The 20,775-nt window shown below is 47.0% G+C and overlaps 2 protein-coding genes across 2 annotated transcripts; both read left to right on the plus strand.

Moving 5' to 3' along the window:
• Positions 1–9,589: 9,589 nt before the first annotated feature.
• LOC136536017 (uncharacterized) lies at positions 9,590–11,326 on the plus strand. The gene is made up of 2 exons (XM_066528449.1): positions 9,590–9,605; positions 10,617–11,326. Exons 1-2 carry the CDS (start codon positions 9,590–9,592, stop codon positions 11,324–11,326), a joined length of 726 nt encoding a protein of 241 aa, XP_066384546.1.
• A 6,331-nt stretch (positions 11,327–17,657) lies between these two features.
• On the plus strand, positions 17,658–19,483 carry LOC136537775 (remorin 4.1-like). The gene is made up of 2 exons (XM_066529742.1): positions 17,658–18,440; positions 19,144–19,483. The coding sequence occupies exons 1-2, from the start codon at positions 17,787–17,789 to the stop codon at positions 19,333–19,335; spliced, it is 846 nt and encodes a 281-aa protein (XP_066385839.1). The 5' UTR covers positions 17,658–17,786; the 3' UTR covers positions 19,336–19,483.
• The last annotated feature ends 1,292 nt before the right edge of the window (positions 19,484–20,775 follow it).

Here is a 20,775-nt window from a genome sequence, read left to right on the forward strand (position 1 = left end):
TCCTCGTGACAAAATTTCTCAAATTCGCATCCTTCCACCCTGCAGTTGGCACGTGTACGTCAGCACACATGTACTTTGGTTCAGGTTAAGTAGTCCAGATGATGTTACAGAACTTTCAGAAAACAACTGAACAAGGGTTGCATCCATTAGCAAAGCTTCTGGCAAAACATATACGTGACACTAAAACTGACAGGGAAGCATGTAGCTTTACTGAAGGAATAATCACATGAGACTACAACCAGCTAAAAGCTAGACGATCATGACAAAATTATAGATGGATGCTGTGCTGCCGAACTGCTCGGGTCCCTTGCCGCCTTGGCCTTGCCGGCCCAAACCACAGCTCTCTGGTGTCGACTGACTCGCAACTCGCACACTACTGGAAACGATCGTGTTCCTGTCGACCTTGCACTTACAGTGTTGACATCACTCTATTAGCGTGCTGAAGCGTTTCACAAAATGGTTGACGCATTAGTCTTTGTATATGTATATGTACACGATATAAGTCAGAGTTTGAAATCGTGGTCGGTAATAAACAAATCGATGTCGTCGACGCCTCCACCATGTTTATAAGCACTTGGTTTCTACTGTAGTGAAATGATACAATAGCTGCCCGGTCGAGCTTGCTGAAAAAAGAAAATCATCAGAGGATACAATTTGAGGGGCCCAGTCCATTTTCTTTTTGGAGTGGCTAGCGCCTGGACGTCTGGACGGACGGACGTCGTGTCCGGACGCCCGCGTCTGCTGCCCGTCCCCAAACGATAACATCAAACACGTCTGGTGCACTGAGACACACACATAGGCCATGTTCTTCAGCACTACTTCAGTAGTACTTTTCAGTTAAGGAACATTGTTTTTCTCTCATAAGAAATCAGCATCAGCAGCAGCCAAATTTCAGCGAAACGAACAGGGCCATAACAATAACGCGCGCTGGGTCTAAAACCGTCAGACACAACATTGACCGACACGACACGACACCCCATGTGACTCGACAGGATTTGAAACACTTGCGTATGCATGCATCTATAACAAATCACAAAAGTAACAATTTACTTGTACTAGTTGGTGATACAAGAGTGTTGTATGAAATCATCTTAGAATTCCGACACCTAGAATATAGAAGTGTAAAAAATTTTGGTTAACCGATTTTTTGGTTTAATCGGTTCGTACAAATTTGGGTGAATTTTTCCCCATCCCTGCCAAGATCCCTCGAGCCATGAGTGGCCTCCGGAGCAAGGGCTTGACCCATCCAACTAATGCCTTAGTTGAAGTCATCATGAGCCTTTGTTTGGCTCATCCCATCCTCAAATGACACTTAGGGCCTATGGGTTGGTGTCCCGGGATTGCTGCTTGGGCTAGGCAACAACATCCAACCTTGGGCCATTTGGGCCAGGCAGTTTTTCTAGGGTTCCATCCAAATAAACCCTTAGCGTCTTGGTCAGATACACGAACGTGTTTTCATCATTTAGGGAGCTAAAAAAAAGTGGCGAGAATATGGGACAATTGTGGTAAAATTAGCAAATTTAGTATAAAAATTATTATTTTTAGACTTTTAGGGAGCTAAAAATACAGTTTGATAAATATAAATTACAATTGTGGCAAAATTAGCAAGTTTAGTATAAACCTCATTTTTTAGACTATCACAAACTTGGGACAAAATAAAATTTAAAAATGCTTTGTGCTAATTTCTTGCACCGTGTATATCTGCTATGTATGGTAAGGTACACGAACGTGTTTTCAGCATTTATAGGGAGCTAAAAAACAGTTTGACGAGAATATGGGACGATTGTGGTAAAATTAGCAAATTTAGTATAAAAATTAATTTTTTAGACTTTTAGGGAGCTAAAAATACAGTTTGACAAATATAAATGATAACGTAGTACAATTGTGGCAAAATTAGCAAGTTTAGTGTAAACCACATTTTTTAGACTATCACAAATTTAGGACAAAATCTACTACCATATATATACCACCTAAAAATTTGGAAGGGGTTTCGTCCAACTTCCTTGGTGTGTGCGCTCCCCTATATATATATATATATATATATATATATATATATATATATATATATATATATATATAAAAGAATAAGTTATTTTGTAGTCAGCTACGGAGTAGTAGTTATATATGAGAGAGAGAGAGAGAGTACATTGCATGGTCAGTCTTTAAAGTATTAGGCTGATTTCGTATGGGTCCCCAAACTATTAAATCGCACATTTGACTCCCAAATCTACTTAATTAGGTCCATGTAGGTCCTAAACAGCCCAGATGGTGTCAAGCAGTCGACGTGGCTGCCCACGTACGCACGTGAGGCACACGTGACCGTCGGCAGGTACTTGCTTTTTAGCCAACCCCCCCCCCCCCCCCCGCACGATCTCATCCTCTCCACCTCACTCATTTCCTTTCTCTCGGACGGACCTCGATGAAAGGGGGGATAGGGGAGGGGCGGAGCGTGGCGACGCCGACGATTGGTGCTGTTCGTGGAGGCAGCGCGGGCGGAGAGTGAGGACGACTCGACGGCCGCCGAATCGAGCTCGGTGGTGGCGACCAGGAGGCGGCGTGGGCGGTGGGGGAGATGGCCGGCAAATTGCATCAGAAAGCAGAGCCGGCGCCTGAATACGGTGAGTTGAAGAAACCCTATCTTCATCTGGACCCTCCTATTGAGTGTTTGCTATGGATTTGTGGACATTACGGTAGATTTAGGCCATTTTCATTTGAAAGTAGTTGATTTGTAGGCATGAATGGCGGTCTTCTAGGGTTCTTGGTATGGATGAGAAAATTTTTGAACTGAATGTTGAAAATTGGTTGAAATGTAGGTCCAGGGTCTAACCAGTTCAATCTAGAGGTGCATCATGGTGGTTTTTTTGTTGGTGTTCGGGAGAACCGTGCTTACCTTGATGAAAAAATTGACTGGTTTGATCAGTGTGATGCTGATACTTGGTCACCCCTATGGATAAAGGACTTTGTGAAAGAGTTAGGTTATGATAAGGAATCACATACACTGAAGGTGCATTGGCTATTGCCAAAGAAGACAATAACAGATGGTTTGAGACTTATAGAGACTGATAGTGACACAATGGTCATGATGTCTGTGATTGATAGGGTGAGGAACCTGGTCATTTATCTTGATCATCATGATATGATTTGTTCTGGTATCAATTGGGATGACATTGTAGCAAATCCTGTTTGTACTTTGCCCAAGGTCTTTAGTCCTGTTAAGGTTGTGACAGTTGAAAGGAAGAAAGTGGAGAAATTGCCAGTGTTTTACACAAACCTGAGGAAGGCCACTGAGTGGAACCAAGATCCGGTACATGATGACATTGAGGCAGATGACAGTAATTCAGATGACTCAGACTTTAATGATAGTGATTATGAGATTGGATTTTCTGATGATGACCTATTTGCTGACAATGTCGATGCTGATGTGTTTGATGAAGGGGCAACTAAGGGTTGTAAATGTTCAAATGGAAGAAAGCTGCAGACAGCAAACTCAAGAGGAAGCAATCTATGAATATGTTAGTTGGAGATAAGGATGAATCAACAGAAGAGAAAGAGATTGACTTGGTAGATTCTGATGAAGATAGCAATAGGAACAGGTTCAGGGAATTTCGACAGGAAGATTTGCTGAATCCATCATTCAGTGTAGGGCAAGTATTTGGTACAATTGAGCTTGTGAGGAAGGCCATCACAGAGTACAACATTAAGAATAGGGTAGAGATCAAAATGCCCAGAAATGATAGGAAGAGAGTCAAGGCTCATTGTGCTGAAGGGTGTCCATGGAACTTCTATGCATCCATGGACAGTAGGACAAATTGTTTTCTAGTGAAGACATACAATGGCCATCACAACTGCCAGAAAAAGTGGGTGATCAAGACTTATACCTCCAAATGGCTTGCAGAGAAGTACTTGGAAACATTTAGGACAGACAACAAGATGACCTTACCTAACTTTGCAAGAACTGTTCAAAAGGAATGTAACCTTACTCCATCTAGAACCAAGCTCTGGAGAGCAAGAAAATTTGCATTGCAGACTATATATGGTGATGAGTTGAAGCAGTACTCTCAGTAGTGGGATTATGGGCAAGAGTTGAGAAGGTCCAATCCTGGTAGCAGCTTGTACCTTAATCTAACAGAATGGGCATTTAGTTGTTGTTACTTATCACTTGATGCTTGTAAAAGAGGTTTCTTAAGTGGATGCAGACCAATCATATTTTTGGATGGATGTCACCTGAAGACAAAGTTTGAAGGGCAGTTGCTTACTACTATAGGGATGGATCCAAATGACTGCATCTTCCCAATTGCTTTTGTAGTGGTGGAAGTTGAATCTCTCTTGTCCTGGAAATGGTTTTTGCATAGCCTGAAAGATGACCTCTGCATTGACAACATATTCCCATGGACTATCATGACAGACAAGCAAAAGGTAAAATAACATTTGCACAAAGTTTGTAATAGAGACAACAGCTTTGCCCCAAACTGTGAATTGTGCAGAGCCCTGCACCACAGCTCTGCCCCCAAACTGTGAATTGCAAAGCTTGGTGTAGCTAAATTATAGAGCTTGGAGAAGTCAATTGCAACCAACAGCATGAAGCAGCAACAGCCTGCGGTTCCTAATAACTGCGGTAGCCCTTTTACATCTTCAGACAAGAGAACCTGATCACCTCTGGTCATGCTGTGCCCCAAACTGTGAACCTGATCATGCTGTCTCAAGACGTCAACCAGAAATGCAACAAACTACTACAACTATAACTGGAAAGGGCCCTCAAGCTACAGGATCTCAGGAAAAAGGATCACTGAGAAAAGAGTTGGCCAGAGGTCTTACAAGCATCACCATGCAGTTTGTATAAGTGAAATGTGTTCTTCTGAAATTACAGTCACAAATACCACAAATTTTAGTCAGATAACATAAATGATCAATACCATAAAGCATTACCAGTTCTTACACGGAAATGTTACAAGTTCACACAAAAACAAAAGCATTGCTACTCCCCAAACCTACTTCACATTCACCATTCACTTCTTCATCTGGACAAACACCAGCAGCAGTTGCACAACTACAATTATCAAGCACATACAGAGAATGCATTTCAAGAGCCCTGCAATATCATATCCTATATTGATCAAAGTTCTAAGCTCTACTTCAACAGCTGTGGCATGCTCTACTTCAACAGTTGTGGCATTTTCATTTTCCAGGTCGACATTCTTCTCCAACAGGCTCTCGGTAACTTCATCAGATTGCATCCCAGCTACCTTTTCTTTTGCTGCTTCTCTCTCCAAGTGGTTGATGTATCCTGCCTCCCAAAGAAAAAATGGGCAACCAGTTCCAACCTTCTGCAGATTCATCAAACAGACAAAGCACACATACTGAAAACTTGACTCTAATACTCGGATTTAGACTGAACTCAAACTGGCAAACCTAACTTACATTGTGATATGGGCAGGTGTAGAAGATCTGATCCAAGGACCATGGCTGCTTCGAACGACACTTTACTACCTTATGACGATGGCACCTCGGGCACGTAATCAGTCGCGGCTCATCACCGCGCCTCCTGGTCGCCGCCACCGAGCTCGATTCGGCGACCATCTCCCCCACCGCTCGCGCAGCCTCCTGGTCGCCGCCACCGAGCTCGATTCGACGGCCGTCGAGTCGTCCTCGCTCTCCGCCCGCGCCGCCTCCGCGAACAGCACCAGTCGTCGGCGTCGCCGCGCTCCGCCCCTATCCTGTTCCCCCTTTCGTCGAGGTCCGTCCGAGAGAAAAGAAAGGAGTGAGATGGAGAGGATGAGATCGTGCGGGGGATTTTTGGCTAAAAAGCCAGTACCTGCCGACGGTCACGTGTGCCTCACGTGCGTACGTGGGCAGCCACGTCGACTGCTTTGCACCGCCTGGGCTGTTTAGAACCTACATTGACCGAATTAAATAGATTAGGGAGTCAACTGTGCGATTTAATAGATTGGGGACCCAGACAAAATCATTCCACTACTTTAAGAACCGGCCGTGCAATTTACTCATATATATATATATATATATATATATATCCGAGGCGCTTTCGCCTCCGTGTACGGCGGCGGCCTTTGGCGGAGCCGAAGAGGCCGAGGCCGGCATGAGAACGGCCCGGCCGCGTCGTTGCCCACATAGGAGAAGGCGACGACGTGGCTGCCATGGCTGAGACCGTGAGACGGACGCTCCTCTAAATCGGAATCGAAAAAAATCCAGCGCGTGGGTGAGGCCGCCGCTGCCGCCGGGCGCGGGCTCGGCAGCCGCCACCGCCGGTCGTGGGCGTGGCTGCCGCCGCTGGGCGTGGCCCACGTTCGAGCAAGAACAGGCGCCGTCGCCGCCGGGCAAAGGCCCCATGCGAGCAAGGCCAGGCGCGGCTACCGCCCGTCGGACACAGGCACACAGCCCACACGCGGCCAAGGCACGGCCGCCGTGGCTGGGCAGTACCCACACGGGAAAAGCTAGGCTGTCTAGAGCCTGCGCCTGCCGGCGAGGTCGAGGAGGGGAGGAGCACGACTAACAGCATGTACGAAGAAAGGGCCGTGGCCACTAGAGCCAGTGCGGGGACAAAGAGAGAGGAGGGGCCGCTGGTGCCTTGCGGCTTCTGGACGCAGTACACGTGAAGGAGCAAACCGACGGGACGAGAAAGAAGATAGCAAAAGCCAAGGATAGTAGTAAAATAGATATGACAAGTGGGGTCACGTTTGTTTTGGACATAATGCTAAAGTAAAACTGTTCAAATTAGTATTCTTTTATATACCTTAACATGGTAAGTTATACACAGGTCCAGCTCAAATAGACAATGGGAGAGCAGGTGTGGGGCTGCTTCAGTTCTGCACTGCAATTCCACCATAGTCTAAGGAGAAGATTAGAAAATAGTTTAGGATTTCCAATGTAAAGTCATCTATTAACCTTTTAATTTATTATTTTCTGAATATGATTAATTTATCTTAAACAACATAATATAGGTGATAAAAATCATGAAATGACCTTTGTATTTTTTATGTAGTTAAATTTGTACATTTTTTTAATATGTGTCGTCATAGATAGGGGCAAAATCTTGCGACCCACGTACGGGCATATAAATCTAGTAAAATTAAAAAATGCTTTGTGCTAATCTCTAGCACCGCGTATATCCGCTATGTCGTGTATATACATACATGTGTGTATATATATTATGCATACATATACATACATGTGCACATACATATACGTATATACATGTGCATATACATTTTTTATACACACATACATAGCCTGTGCCTCCCTTTCCGGGTGGCATTTTGCTAATAGATTAGTACATCTTTGAATATGATGCACGAAATATGTTTCCACGGTACGGCACTATATGGCCTACAGAAACCTTCGCGGAACGGAAATAAACGAAAATAACCTACTGCCGCTGCTGGGCCTACGGCGACGTGTCGGCCTGCTAGCCCGCGGTTGTTCACCTCTTAGCTGGGCCTAGCCCCCTACGCCTCACCGCCGCCGTCGTTTGCCGGAGATCTCTCGCGAGGCGATGGCTCGGCGGTTACGTCGCCTCCAATCTGACGGTGATTGAGGACAGTTGTTGGATCAAACCGAAATCCTTCACGAGTTCACAGCAATGGAGAGCGACAGAGCGTGGCCTACTAGCCTGCTTGCCGTTCTGTTCTGACCTCCACCTCCGCCACCAGCGTCACCCGAGCGGGTGTCTGAACCTGACGTTCATTATCCTTTTTTTTCATGGCAAAGTACATATTTTAACCTCCAGCTCGCATTGAAGTTCGATTTTCAACCTTCAACTATGAAACCGGATAATAGACACCTTCCAACCGTTAAAACCGAACAAATTTGGTCCTCGGCCGTTTCAAAAACGGTTTTCTATTTTTTTAATATAATAATAAAAATCCATTTCGATCTCTAGAAGTTCGTAATTTTTTTTAAATTACAAAAATATGAAACTTGTTCATATTTCCTTCTAAAAATGTTATATATGTTGATGCTATATTTAAAATTGTTTAGGTCTTACTTGTTTTAAATAAATAACAAACGTGACAACGAGCAATAAAGCAATAGGAACATAATAAATAAACAAATTCCAAATACCTGTATATAGACCACAAATAAGTAGAGAACATTTTTAGAAAAAAAGGTACTAGAGTTTCATGTAAAATAAATACCCGCGGGGATAGCAATGCTATTGTACCTGAGTTGTTTTCGGCCAAAAGCAACCTTGGCACTAGGTCCGCGCGGAGACGAAAGCAGGAACTGTCATGTAAAAGAACGGAAAGCGAACAATTTAAATCTGTGCGAAATTAAATTCCGTGTGAAATTTAAAACAATTTTAGCATTGAACCGGATTTTATTATTATTAGAAAAATAGAAAACCACTTTTAAACCAACAAAGGACCAAATTTGTTCGTTTTTTATAGTTGGAGGGTGTCTATTACCCAGTTTCATAGTTGAAGGTTGAAAATCGAACTTCAATATGAGTTACGTTGAAAAGTATAACTTTACCCTTTTTCCCCTCTCTTTCTGAATGTTCAAACGCAACCTGATTGTGGAATCTGTCAGCTTGCTTGCAGTGAAAGCAGTGTAGGGTTGTAGTGTTACAGAGCGTGAGGAAATGGTCTGCACCCAAAGTGGATTCATGTGAAAAAAATGCATCAAGCACGACGCAAAGCGAAGGATGTTCTCTCTGACATATTCATCGGTACTACTTCACCAGTACTTTTTAGAAAAAAAAATAGTGTTTTTTTCATAAAAAATCAACATCAGTCAAATTTCAGCAAAACGAATAGGGCCATAGCAATAACGTGCACAGGGTCCAAAACCGTCAGACACAACATTGCCCGACACGACGTGACACCCCATGTGACTCGACAAAAGTTGAAACGCTTGCGAATGCATGCACTCCTGCCCCTGCTCGTCCGCACACTGCTGCTGCGCCTGGGCGCACGTTGCTGCTGCCGTACCTGTTCGCGCGCTGCTGCCGCGCCTGTCGGGCCAGCCTTCCTACTACTGCTGCCCTTGCACATGAGGGCCGCCACATCGTGAGGACCGCTGCGCCCGAGGGGATGACCACCTCCTCCGTCTGCCCCAACTTTCCACGCTTGCTCATGGAACACTTGCAACATGTAGCATTTGCTATAACAAACGTATGAAAAAAAGATAAAACATTTAGAACATACGCTTGTAACATATATGTATGGCCACTACAACATATATAACATCCAGATAAAACACTTGCAACATATGTTTGAAACAGCTGAAATATTTGAAAACATACATGTATGGCCACTACAACCTATGCAGCATCTAGATAAAACACTTGCAACATATGTTTGAAACAGCTAAAACATTTGAAAACATATACTTGTAGCATACGTGTATAGCCAGTGCATCACATGCAACATCCAGATAAACCACTTGCAACATACTTTTAAAAACAATTGAAACATACTTGCAATATATGTATAGACATTGCAACATATGCAACACCAGGTCTACTGTCGCAACATCCAAATAAAACATATTTAACATATATCTAAAATGCATAAAACATACTGTCGTAACATATGCTTATCTACTCGTTGTCATCCAATGTAGGCTCGTTAACATGGAGCTCGACGTTGGTATGGAGTTCGATGGCACGATGTAGAGGTCACCCACGGTCCACGGATCTCGGCTGTGCACAACGCGAGTCCGGACGGGAGGCGCAAGCAGCGCGCTCCGCGAGGCACGAGGCGTGAGGTGCGGGAGCAGCCGGATCCGTCCTGTCGGTAGGACGGACGCTAGGTACAGGTACAGAGCATTTTACCATCTCATTTTTGGCGAGTCCGACGAGAGGACCCATGTCGTTTCTCGTGTAGTAGTGTGTGCTCCGTGCCTGCCCCGCACGCTTCTCGTCCAACGATCAGGAGGACTAAAAACTCGAAGCTCGTTAGCTCGCTCGGCTCGTGGCTGACTCGACTCGGCTCGGCTCGGCTCGTTAGTCAAGATTTTAGCTCATTAGCTATAACGAGCCAACTCGAGCCAGCTCGCGAGCCGCTCGCGAGCTAAACGTGCCAAGTTTCCAGGAAAAAAAGTATCAAAACTTATATTAGTTTTTGTATTACTTCATGTCTTGCACTTTACAATTGACTGGTAACTGGTCTAGACCCTATAAATTAACCGGTAACTGGTCTAGATGCATTTCTTTTATATTATTATTATTCTCAAACTTTAGATAAATACAAATATTATATTTTGTGTATTTTTTATACCTGGCTCGCGAGCTTAACGAGCCAGCTCGAGCTTTTAACGAGCCGAGCCGAGCTGACTTTCTAGCTCGTTAGGATAACAAGTCGAGCCGAGCTAGCTCGTTATCTTAACGAGCCGAGCCGAGCCGAGCCAAACCAGCTCATTATCCAGCCTTAATCAGGAGGATACTCCCAGGCTGCCCTTCCTTTCCTTTAATTTCTTTCCCCATCCGTCAAATAAAAAGCCTCCCGGTGCACATCCATAGTTACGCTTCCGCGCGCCCAAACCTCCTCCTCGCCTGAGAGCGCCACGCAGCACTCAGATCCCATCGAGACACCTCCGTACGTCCACCAATCCCTAGCTCTGATTCACATGGAGGGCCTCGAGAAGTACTACGAGTTCAGCCCTAGCGATCAGAGACTCATCGACGCCTACCTTCGCCCCAAAGATCGCCGGCAAAGATGTAGGCAGCGGCTCCATCCACGACGCCGATGTGACCTCCGACCACCCCTACCATCTCGTGCGGAAGCACGCGCCCGCGCCTGGGAGTCTCAACGGCGGTGTAGACAAGGGAGTCTGGTTCTTCTTCAGCCCGAAGCGCTACGTCGGGAATTCGAAGGCGAGCGCGCGCAGCGGATCTCGGCTCCGGAACCGGGCGCGAACCGTGCTCGGCGTCGACGGCAGGAAGAAGGGGGCGTGGCACACGGAGGGTAGGAAGAAGACGGTGCACGGAAGCTCTGGCGGGTACTTTCAGAAGCTGTCGTACGAGGAGGTGACGCCGTCGGGGTCGGTCGTCAAGACGGGATGGCTGATGATCGAGTACGCCATCGAGGAAGACCACGGCGGCGGCGGCGCCATGGTCCTATGCAAGGTGTACAAGTCACCACGAGGCCCTGGATCCGACGTGCCGTCGTCGTCGCGCAAGAGGAAGGCGGACGTCGTCGAACAGCCCGTCGTCGAACAGTTGCAGAGGTCATGGAAGCGAACGCACGAGGAGGGCATGTTTTTGGCTGGCAACCTGCTGCAGCGCGAGGACTTGACAACGATAGACTACTACACGGCTGCGCCGGCGGTGTATCAAGATACAGATCACGTATTGGGAAGCGGCGAATAGGCGACGTCGGCGGACCAATGCATAGGGAAGACAGATCAGGTGCCTAATGAAGGGCAACCGCGGATTCAAGAAGACGCCAGCGACGAGCTTACGCGATTTTGGGAGTTGATGGCGACCGGTCACGAGCAGATGGGCTATCTTCTCCAAGAAAACCAGCCGGTGCCGCTATGGGCTGCTCAGACGGAGGATGAAGACGAAGTGTTGGAGATAAGCTTCGAGGAGTTCACGGGTTCTTCGGCGCTTGCTGCTACATTGCCGCTGCCATGCGCTGCTCAAGCTCGACTGCTCAACCGGAAGACGCCGCCATCTCGTTCGTCAGATGTCAGAACAGAAAGTTGTACCGGCAGACGACGACGGCGAGATCGAGTTCACCCTTGAAGAGTTGATGATGGGCTCTTCAACGCCCGGTGGTTATAGCAGCATGCCAAGCCCACGGCCACTCACCGACGACGACGACGATATCCACGGACTGCCGTGCCCGCCGATGGACTACGTTATCTTAGAGGCCCTCGTGGAGGAGCTTGGTCCTGCGGCTATCATGGAAGAGGACTTTATCGGCGATCTCTAGACGCCAGTTTTGATGATGATACAGCAAGTTAGGATTAGCTCAAGAAAAGATGTTGTAAACGTGGCACTGTTTGCCTTCGATTCATTATTTGCTTTTGTAATTCATGATCGTTAGAATGCATGGTCAACTAATAAAGCATGCACTGCTGCTGTTTTGTTGTTAAGAATAAAGCACACAGATATTTCACCACATAAATGCTCAAATTGCCCGTCTAACTGGCCAAGAATGTTCTTGTTTTACACTAATGATGAATCATGATAGACATCGTTTTTTTTTGAGGAAAATGATAGATATCGATTGAAATGCCATTGTTTAAACACTTCAGCTTTTTTTTTCGAGGGGAGTTTAAACACTTGAGTTGAGCCCATCATATTAGCAGGGAGAGGCTCAATCACAGCCCCAGCTTGAATTTGTCTGGAGTTGAGTCTTCTTAGCCCAGCTTTGCCCGGGCCTGATCGTCTGCACTTTCGATCCATTTTCAGTTCCATATAGGATTAGGAGGATTCCTTGCAAACTGATGATCAAATACGCAAACTCTAATCCATTAAAACTACCTATATTGTGAATTTGTGATGGAAGTAAAATAGTAGTAGGCCCATGTCCATTCCTTCTCGAAAACTTTCCACCACTGTGGCCCTTGTTGCACGTACGGCCTTTCTCTGTTTCAATTCACCCAGTAGTAGGTTTACGAGTCCATGAAAGGAGACAATCAAACGTGGATGCTCATAATTTAGCTAGAAGTTGTATCTATGCTGATTTAAGGAGACATGTTTGGTTTGTATCTCCGCTTGATGTCATTTGTACTTCCTATGAAGGTTCAATAAAATGTCTATTCCCCTAAAAAAAAAGTAGTAGATTTACGAAGAATCGCGAAACAAGGCATAGTTAGTTTTTAATTTCTTCAGAGAAAAAACGTACTTCAAAAAAACAATATTAGAGCTAGCGTACAATGGACGCGCAGGTCTCCAGCGTTCTGGAGAAAGAAAAAAAAATGGACTACTTTTTTTAACACAAAGTAATAAAGATGTGTATCTAGACGTCTCAGAGCGAACATAGTGCTCCTGCGAGATTTTGAATATGTGCCTGATTGGTTCATTTTCAAAATTTATCGGATCAAGGATTTAGCAATTCCATGATTTTGGTTAGTATTTAATTTGCTACCAAAACTCGTCAAACTCTTATATTTGGCTGTCTAAATCTATGGTAATTTTCTTTTGCCTAACTTTAACTTGTCAAATCTTTGACATGGTAAATTTTGAAAGTCAACCAAACGTGCCTATGGATTATGGTGAATTATATTTTTAGTCCGTATCATAACGTGTCTGCTGGAGACGAATGCATCTCTAGGCTCTAGCAAGAGGCAAGAGCAGTACGCAGCAGTAATACGAGAGACGAGTGCACACCAAGAGACAAGAATCTGATGTCGCGGCCGTGCCCTCCAGCCGACGGCGTGGCATGCAAATCGATCGGTAATCAAGCAGCAGGCACCGACTAAGGCGCTGTTTAGTTCCTAAAAAATTTTACGTATTAACCGTCACATCGAATCTTGCGGTATATGTATGGAGTAATAAATGTAGATAGAAAAAAAACTAATTACACAGTTGGGTGAGAAATCATGAAACGAAACTTTCGAACCTAATTAATCCATAATTAAACACTAATTATCAAATACAAACAAACGAGCTACGGCACCCAAAACCAAAAAAAATTGGCTTCTAAACGCGGCCTAAGCACAGTCATCATGGCCGTCATGATAATGACGAGGTACAGTGTATGCCTGTCAGCATCGAGGTTACTGATTGTTGATGAGACGTTTTCACCATCCGCAGTTAAGGCTTGTGAGATGACGCCGTACTGTCCCGGCCCGCCGACGGGGGCACCGGCACCCATCCCTAGCCCTGGGCCGAACCGAACCGATGGGTTCTTCGGTTTTCGAAGAAGTTTGGTTCTCAGAAAATCAGTACTGATCGGTTCTTTAAAAAATATGGAACCGATCAAATTCGGTATCGGTTCTTTTGGTTCGGTTTCGAGTAGAACCAAAAAACCAAACAGTACCCAAAATCCATGTAACAGCATGTTCAATAGAGTGCTAACTTCTAAAGCAAGGCATCAGCATTTAGCAAGAGTGCAAGACACAAAGACAACACACTACTACACTAGCACAGCACAACACAAATACTGAAATACATCCAGCCATCCAGGTGACCAGGCAATCGCCAATCAGCAAGGCAACCAGTAAAGCAGCAAATTTCGGTTAGTTCGGTTAACCGAGGGGGGGAAACCGATTTTACCGAACAAATTTCGATTCCTCAGAAATAAGAATCGAACAGGGAACCGAGATTTCGGTTCTCGATAAATTCGGTTCGATTCTTGATTTTTTCGGTTCGGTTCTCGATTCTCGATAAAATTTGCCCAGGGCTACCCATCCGTAGCCGGGGCCGGAGCCGGAGGGGACGCCTCAATTATCCTCATGATAACTTCCATCGTTCATCCCAACAACCTTTTTTAACATATTCCATTTTGGCATACAACTTTACGTTTTCACAATGTTAATTAACTAACTAAGGGGCCGATTCCATGATCCTATGTAGTACTAGAGAGTCTACGTGTGTATGGTTTTTACATTTATTATTGCGATCTTATAATTACGGTTTCACCTAAAACCCTGAGATTTGATTTTAGAACCTACGATTTTGACAGCCGTTGCAATTCTACAAAGGCCACAGGCACACATTGGTCCAGAATGACGTTTGGTAGCATGTGAACGGTATGCAAATGGTTTCAGGAACAACGTTCAGTGAGTCACGACTGACGACAGATAGGGATGCATGGCAACAGTGGCAGAAACAGAGAGACCCCCATTTTCTCTCTTCTCTGGCTAGCTGGTTATTTGCCTCGCGCTAGCTAGCTGGGCCGCTAGGGTTCCGGTTCCGCCCGCCTCTCTGCTGCGTGCATCTGCATGCATGCCCGGCCACTCATCTCCGGCGATCGTGCGGCGCATAACTAACCATTGCTTTTGGTAGGTAAAGCCTCATTTATTTATGAAATCCGGAAAGGAAAAGGCAAAGGCAAAGAGATCGACGATGGCCTACTAGCGGGGCTAGCACTAACGTGGATCATGATTTGTCATCCGAGCGCACTTGTTCTCGCCGTCACGACACCTGGACTTACCTGGCTGAATCACCTTTTCTTTGCACAAAGTTTTCGATTCGTTTGGCTAGCCTTTCTATTTGTTCATTCATGGCCAGGGGTGAACAATGAGCGAATTGTATTCTCTCTTTTTTTTTTTCAAGTTTCCTTCAGAATTCACGTATTTATTAACTAATAATGAGCAGGGGCAAAATAATTGGATTTTATTCAGAATTAGCTACTTTTTAGTTTTGGATGGGTGAAAAACAAGTACAATTGGATTATTATTATTTTCGGAACGAGCCACAGGGTGAGTTGGACGAAAAAGTTTTTTTTTTGCGAAGGGTTCGACAGTCTTTTCAATGTGTACAGATGTACCGTGACACGGCGGATGACTCGGAACGCTGGGTGCCAGGCTTGAAACCGAAAGCTAACCTACCGGCACCAGTAAACCCTCAGTTAGTAGTAGTAGTAGTTACAGAAAATTACAAAACGACTAGTTTCTTGGGTGTGCTGCTTTACGTTTTTCCAAGCTGCTACCAGCTAATTCAATTAAAACAGGCAGCATGCATACATGGCAGCACCTGAGCGATCCAAGGTCGCTCTCTGTGACGGCAACGTCTCTGGCGAAATCAACCCATTTGTTTTTTCTTTTGTTGTACCCAAAGGGCAGGCGGAGCGTGGCAATCGACGTCCTCGCGCAGGAATGTCGCACGCACGCACAAGGCACAATATTTTAGCCCGCTCTGCCTGCCTCTAGCGACCGAAAACCAGCCAGGCACTGCACTGCACTGCACCCATCCGTGCTGCGTCAGCCCGCGCGGCAACGAGCGGGCGAGCGTGACAGCCGGTGGCCCACGTCACCCACCGTGTACACGTCCCGCGGCCCGCGCACACGTGCCCCCCGCCGGCCGCTGGACGGGCGCGCGCGGGCGGAGGTGCAAACGGCGAAAGCCCCCCTCGGCGCGCTCGCGCACGACAGAGACCGTCGCGTCGCGTCCCGGGCGCGGCTGCGCGACGAGGGACGAAGGACGAAGGAGGGAGGAAAGCGACAGCGGCCGGCGAGCGACGCGCGTTGGCCGCCCCGCCCGCGCGACCCCGCACGTAAAAAAAAACGAAAAAGAAATTCTCGGAGGGGCACGAGAGGGGGCCCCGGGGCGCTTATCCCATCCCATCCCATCCCATCCATGCCCCGGCGGAAAAGAGCGAGAGCGACGGCCCGCCACGACCTGGGCCTGGGCCCTAGCCTGCCACCGCCCTATGATCATCCATCCCAATCGCCTGCTGCCACCTCGCGCGGAGCAGAGCATCCTTCCCCCCGAATTAAACCGCTCATGATGATCTTTCTGGGCGATGACTAGTACTGCTAATAATACATTTATTTATAAACAACTGTGAATTATTAGAGTAATCCCGTCGCCTTTTGGTCGCTGTTGTTGGTCCATACGTACGTACAAGATTACGATGATTAGCTTCGTTGATAAGCTATGACTGAAAATATTGTTGGCTGATTTGTTATAAGAGAAAAATAATATTTATTGATTGAAAAAATATAACTTATAAGCTAAATGAACCGGGCGGATAACGAGGAGGGAGGATTCAAAAGACGTGCGTGGATTGGGCTTTCTGGTATCTTTTGTTTCTTCTCTACTAGTAGTGCTCCGTCGATTGCGATAATCGACACATCACACCAGCACCTACCTACTTTCGCTAGGGTGGTTTAGTAGTACTAGTATACAAATTTATGTACAAAGCTCCGTGTACGCTGGAACGTGATGTCACAGTACAGTAGCGTGTGTGTTTTTTGTTGAGAGATGTGCCATAAGCATGCATTTCGGTTGGTCTAAGGCCATGTTCGCTTGAGCTATATGCCAAAATCAACTTAACTTTTTCCAGCTATGAAATTGTATTTTTCTCTCATAATAAATCAGTCATACAAATCAACTGCAGCAACAATAAGTCCTGCCGAAGAGGTTTGGCTCCCTGTATATATACTTACCAAACTTGTCAAGGTTTCAAGTTATTAGAAGAAAAAACGACAGTAGATAAGTGCATCCTTTGCTCGTTGCGAATTGTGCTCATCGTATCCTCAATTTGAGTGCTCTGTACGAGCCGTAAGTACTACTACTAGTGGTGCCTCGAAGCTTCAGTTCAGCGCTTAGGTACACGACAAACGAAGAGAAGTTTCTCGATGGCAGATTCTTCTCCCTGCCATCATCTTCTTCTCACAGAAAGATCTAATCTTATCCATCCAACAGCTAGCCAAAGAAGCCGATCAACGCACTGTGACGCGCCACTGTCCGTTACTACCAACGTTTAGCTTTTCATTAACAGCGTACTACTTCTACTAAAGCCCTGATCAGAATCACACAGTCAAAAGTGCTGCAACTTGCAAACTGGCAGCGTCGAGAAACATTCAGTAATTCCCAAGTCTCGAGGTGCACAGGAACGCAGGCACAGCACGAACACCCACGCCGCTGTGATGACTGCAGTGCATGCACCGGAACCGGAAGGAAACTTGGGCGATTCCCCCGACAGCTACGTGTCACCCGCGCGCGCCAATGGACGAGCCTGCCGGACCCCATCCCATTGCCAGCTCGGGCTGCCTGCCCATCCTCCTCTCCTTGATAAACTCCGTGGTCCGCACCGAGCCGACCCGGGCACAGGCGCTGGCACGCTCGCACGCACGCACCACACCACGCTCTCCTCATGCATGGTGGAGCCTAACACGGGCAGCTCCGCGTCGGCGACGACCACCACCACATGTTGCATGAGCAGCAGGCACCGCCATCACAGGCAGTAGCAGCGCCACCGCCCGTGCCCTCGGCACCGAGCCCGGCCAGCAACCACGACGACGACGATGTCGAGGTCACGACGTTCCGCGACATCCACCCTCTGACGCCCGACGTGCCGACGCCCCCCGCGCGCACCAGGTCCTGGGACACCGCCAGCCACCGCTCCTTCTCGTCCGAGGAGCAGTTCATGACGATGAGCCGCGAGTTCACGGCCATGGTCACCGCCGGGGCGACCATGCAGACCGGCGGCGGTGGCGCCAGCGGTGGGTACGACGGCGGCGCCGACCAGCTCACCAGCATCGGCGAGGACGAGCTGGAGGAGACCAACCCGCTGGCCATCATCCCCGACAGCCACCCGATCGCCACGCCCGCCAGGTCCAGGGCGTCCGCCGCCGCCTCCGGGCTGGAGGTCGTGCCGGCGCCGACGCCGACGCCTCCGCCGCAGCCCGCGCACGTGGAGGCCAGCCAGGTGAAGAAGGAGGAGGTGGAGACCAAGGTGTGGGCGTGGGAGACGGCCGAGGTCGCCAAGATCAACAACCGCTTCAAGAGGGAGGAGGTGGTCATCAACGGCTGGGAGACCGAGCAGGTGGAGAAGGCCTCCGCCTGGCTCAAGAAGATCGAGGTACTCAAATTAAAACAATCGCTCTCTTTAATTCATTTTTCTTCACTCAAACCATGGTTTCAAAGTTTGAAAAAACAAATAGTAGATGCTATCTGTGTTAACAGTTTCTCAATTTCTGATGAACACATGCAGTCGATGATCTTTGCTGCCTAAATTGTGCGAATCTAAGTCTGCTGCACACACTAGATGTTAACAGTTCTTTCATCAGGAGAAAAGGGAACCCAAAAAAAAAAGAATAAAACATGGCAAGCACATGTGCTAAATCGCCAACCATGCTTATGGTCTTGCAGAAATCAATATGATTTCAAGCTGGTTATCAATGAAATTAGCTACCCTCTGTGTGATTTCTGATGGGCAAACTGAAACAGAGGGGTCATATGTGTCTTCAGAGTAGCTCTAGATATTCAGTTCTGTTGCAGGAGAACAGTGGGTTCAATTTTCCTCTTGCCTCATGCCTGTTTCCAAAAAAAAAAACTCATTTTCTTCTTGCAAGTAATTTGTGCCAGGAAAGAAAAAACTAGCTTTAGTCAGGTTTCGTAAGTTTTATTTATTGTGCGTGCCCGATGATCATCCTGAGTTCCTGAGCACCCTATAAACAGCTGCATCGCGTGTTAATCTGCTCCTCCTCGACAGCTTGACTGTTTCAGTTTGGACAGGGCGACTGTCTTTTTGACTGGATATATTCCTTGATTCCTTTGCGCAGAGGAAATTGGACGAGCAGCGCGCCAAGGCGGTGGAGAAGACGCAGAACGACATCGCCAAGGCGCGGCGCAAGGCGGAGGAGAAGCGGGCGTCGGCGGAGGCCAAGCGGGGCCTGAAATTGGCCAAGGTGCTGGAGCTCGCCAACTTCATGAAGGCCGTCGGCAGGGTGCCCACCAAGCGCTCCTTCTTCTAGCCGATCCACTGTTGCTGCCTACGGCTACGAGTCTACGACCATAGCTAGCTCTCTCTGTCTCCCTGCGTGATCGATGTACGCTCGCTGCTGCATCCGAGAACCTAAATGTAAAAAAAAATGTAAGCTGTATACGTACTGTCTGGTTCCCTGTGATGCCTGTGATCCATCACAGGGTGGCCGTTCTTCTCCTTCTTTTTTCCCTGGCTTGTGCTATATTATCGATCCATATGGTGGTGCTTGAACGAACTGTTTGCTTAACCCTGCAAACATACTGCATTCAGAACCCAACACTGCAACTAAGGGGCTTCTGTCACATGCATAGAGTATTAAATATAGATTAATTATGAAACTAATTGTATAATTTGTAACTAATTTGCAAGACGAATCTATTAAGCATAATTAGTTCATGATTTGACAATGTGGTGCTATAGTAGGCTTAAAAAATCGTCTCGAAAATTAGTCTACATTTATGTAATTGATTTTGTAATTAATCTATATTTAATACTTTTTATTAATATTTAAACATTTGATATAACATAAATTTTAGAAACGACTAAAGAACCAAACACTCCCTAAAAAAGCTGTTTCTTACTTGGGCCACATCACATCACTGCAGTGCCTGGAGTTTTTTTTTCTTGCAGTTTTTGCTTCTGCTGTCTGTCTGTAATCTGGTATATATCCATCGGCATGATTGGTACTGTAGCACTGCACATTAGCTGCTTCTGATCATCCTGCATCATGATCAGAAGCTACTGTCCATGTCTGTTATCTTCAGGAACGACGACCATAAATACCTACAGTAGGAGTACACCATACACCGCATTGGCAGCAGTCGCATCGCGACTGATGAAGAAGGAAGAACGGCATGGCGACTTGAGGAAAGGATCGCGACCCATCGCCCTGCTCGGCACGTCCGTCGGTCGCTTCATGCCCTCGATCGATTTGCCCTTTTCCTCATGACAAGGCCACCTCGATTTGGATTTTGGGGCCATGAAATTCTCTTTTTGAAGAGGCCACCTCGCTAGGATCGTGAGAGGGACGGGGCGACTGAGATGGGTTGCCGCGCCGCGTCGACCGGGGGAATCGACCGCCGGGCATCTTTCGTGGCTGTAACGTCGGCAACGGCGAGATGCCCGGCCGCGCGTCTCGCTGGCGCTCGCCGTTATCCAGGCGGAACGGATGGAGACGGCCACTTCATCAGGGTTGTGAATTGTGACGAACGAACGAAGACAGATTCCTGGCTGGTCAAAGTCTCGAGATGATGTCGCATGCAGAAACTGAAACTGCTGGTCACATAGAACATCGCAAGTTCAGAGTTACGTCGCGACAACGGGCGAAACTTTGTAGGTTTCCACGCACAGTGACCAGACCGCTCAAGAATCAGAGATGAACTAGTATGTAGCTATCGGCTATTGGGAGGCCGACATCCTACCTGGCAAG

Source organism: Miscanthus floridulus, chromosome 2 (genome assembly GCF_019320115.1).
Source record: "Miscanthus floridulus cultivar M001 chromosome 2, ASM1932011v1, whole genome shotgun sequence".
Taxonomy (NCBI): Eukaryota; Viridiplantae; Streptophyta; class Magnoliopsida; order Poales; family Poaceae; genus Miscanthus; species Miscanthus floridulus.

What these genes read in the sequence shown, in the direction of transcription:
- LOC136537775 (XM_066529742.1), top strand. Translation starts at nt 17,787, where the DNA reads ATGTTGCATGAGCAGCAGGCACCGCCATCACAGGCAGTAGCAGCGCCA. An exon ending in CCTGGCTCAAGAAGATCGAG is followed by an intron (nt 18,441 to 19,143) that starts GTACTCAAATTA and finishes TCCTTTGCGCAG; the next exon opens with AGGAAATTGGACGAGCAGCG.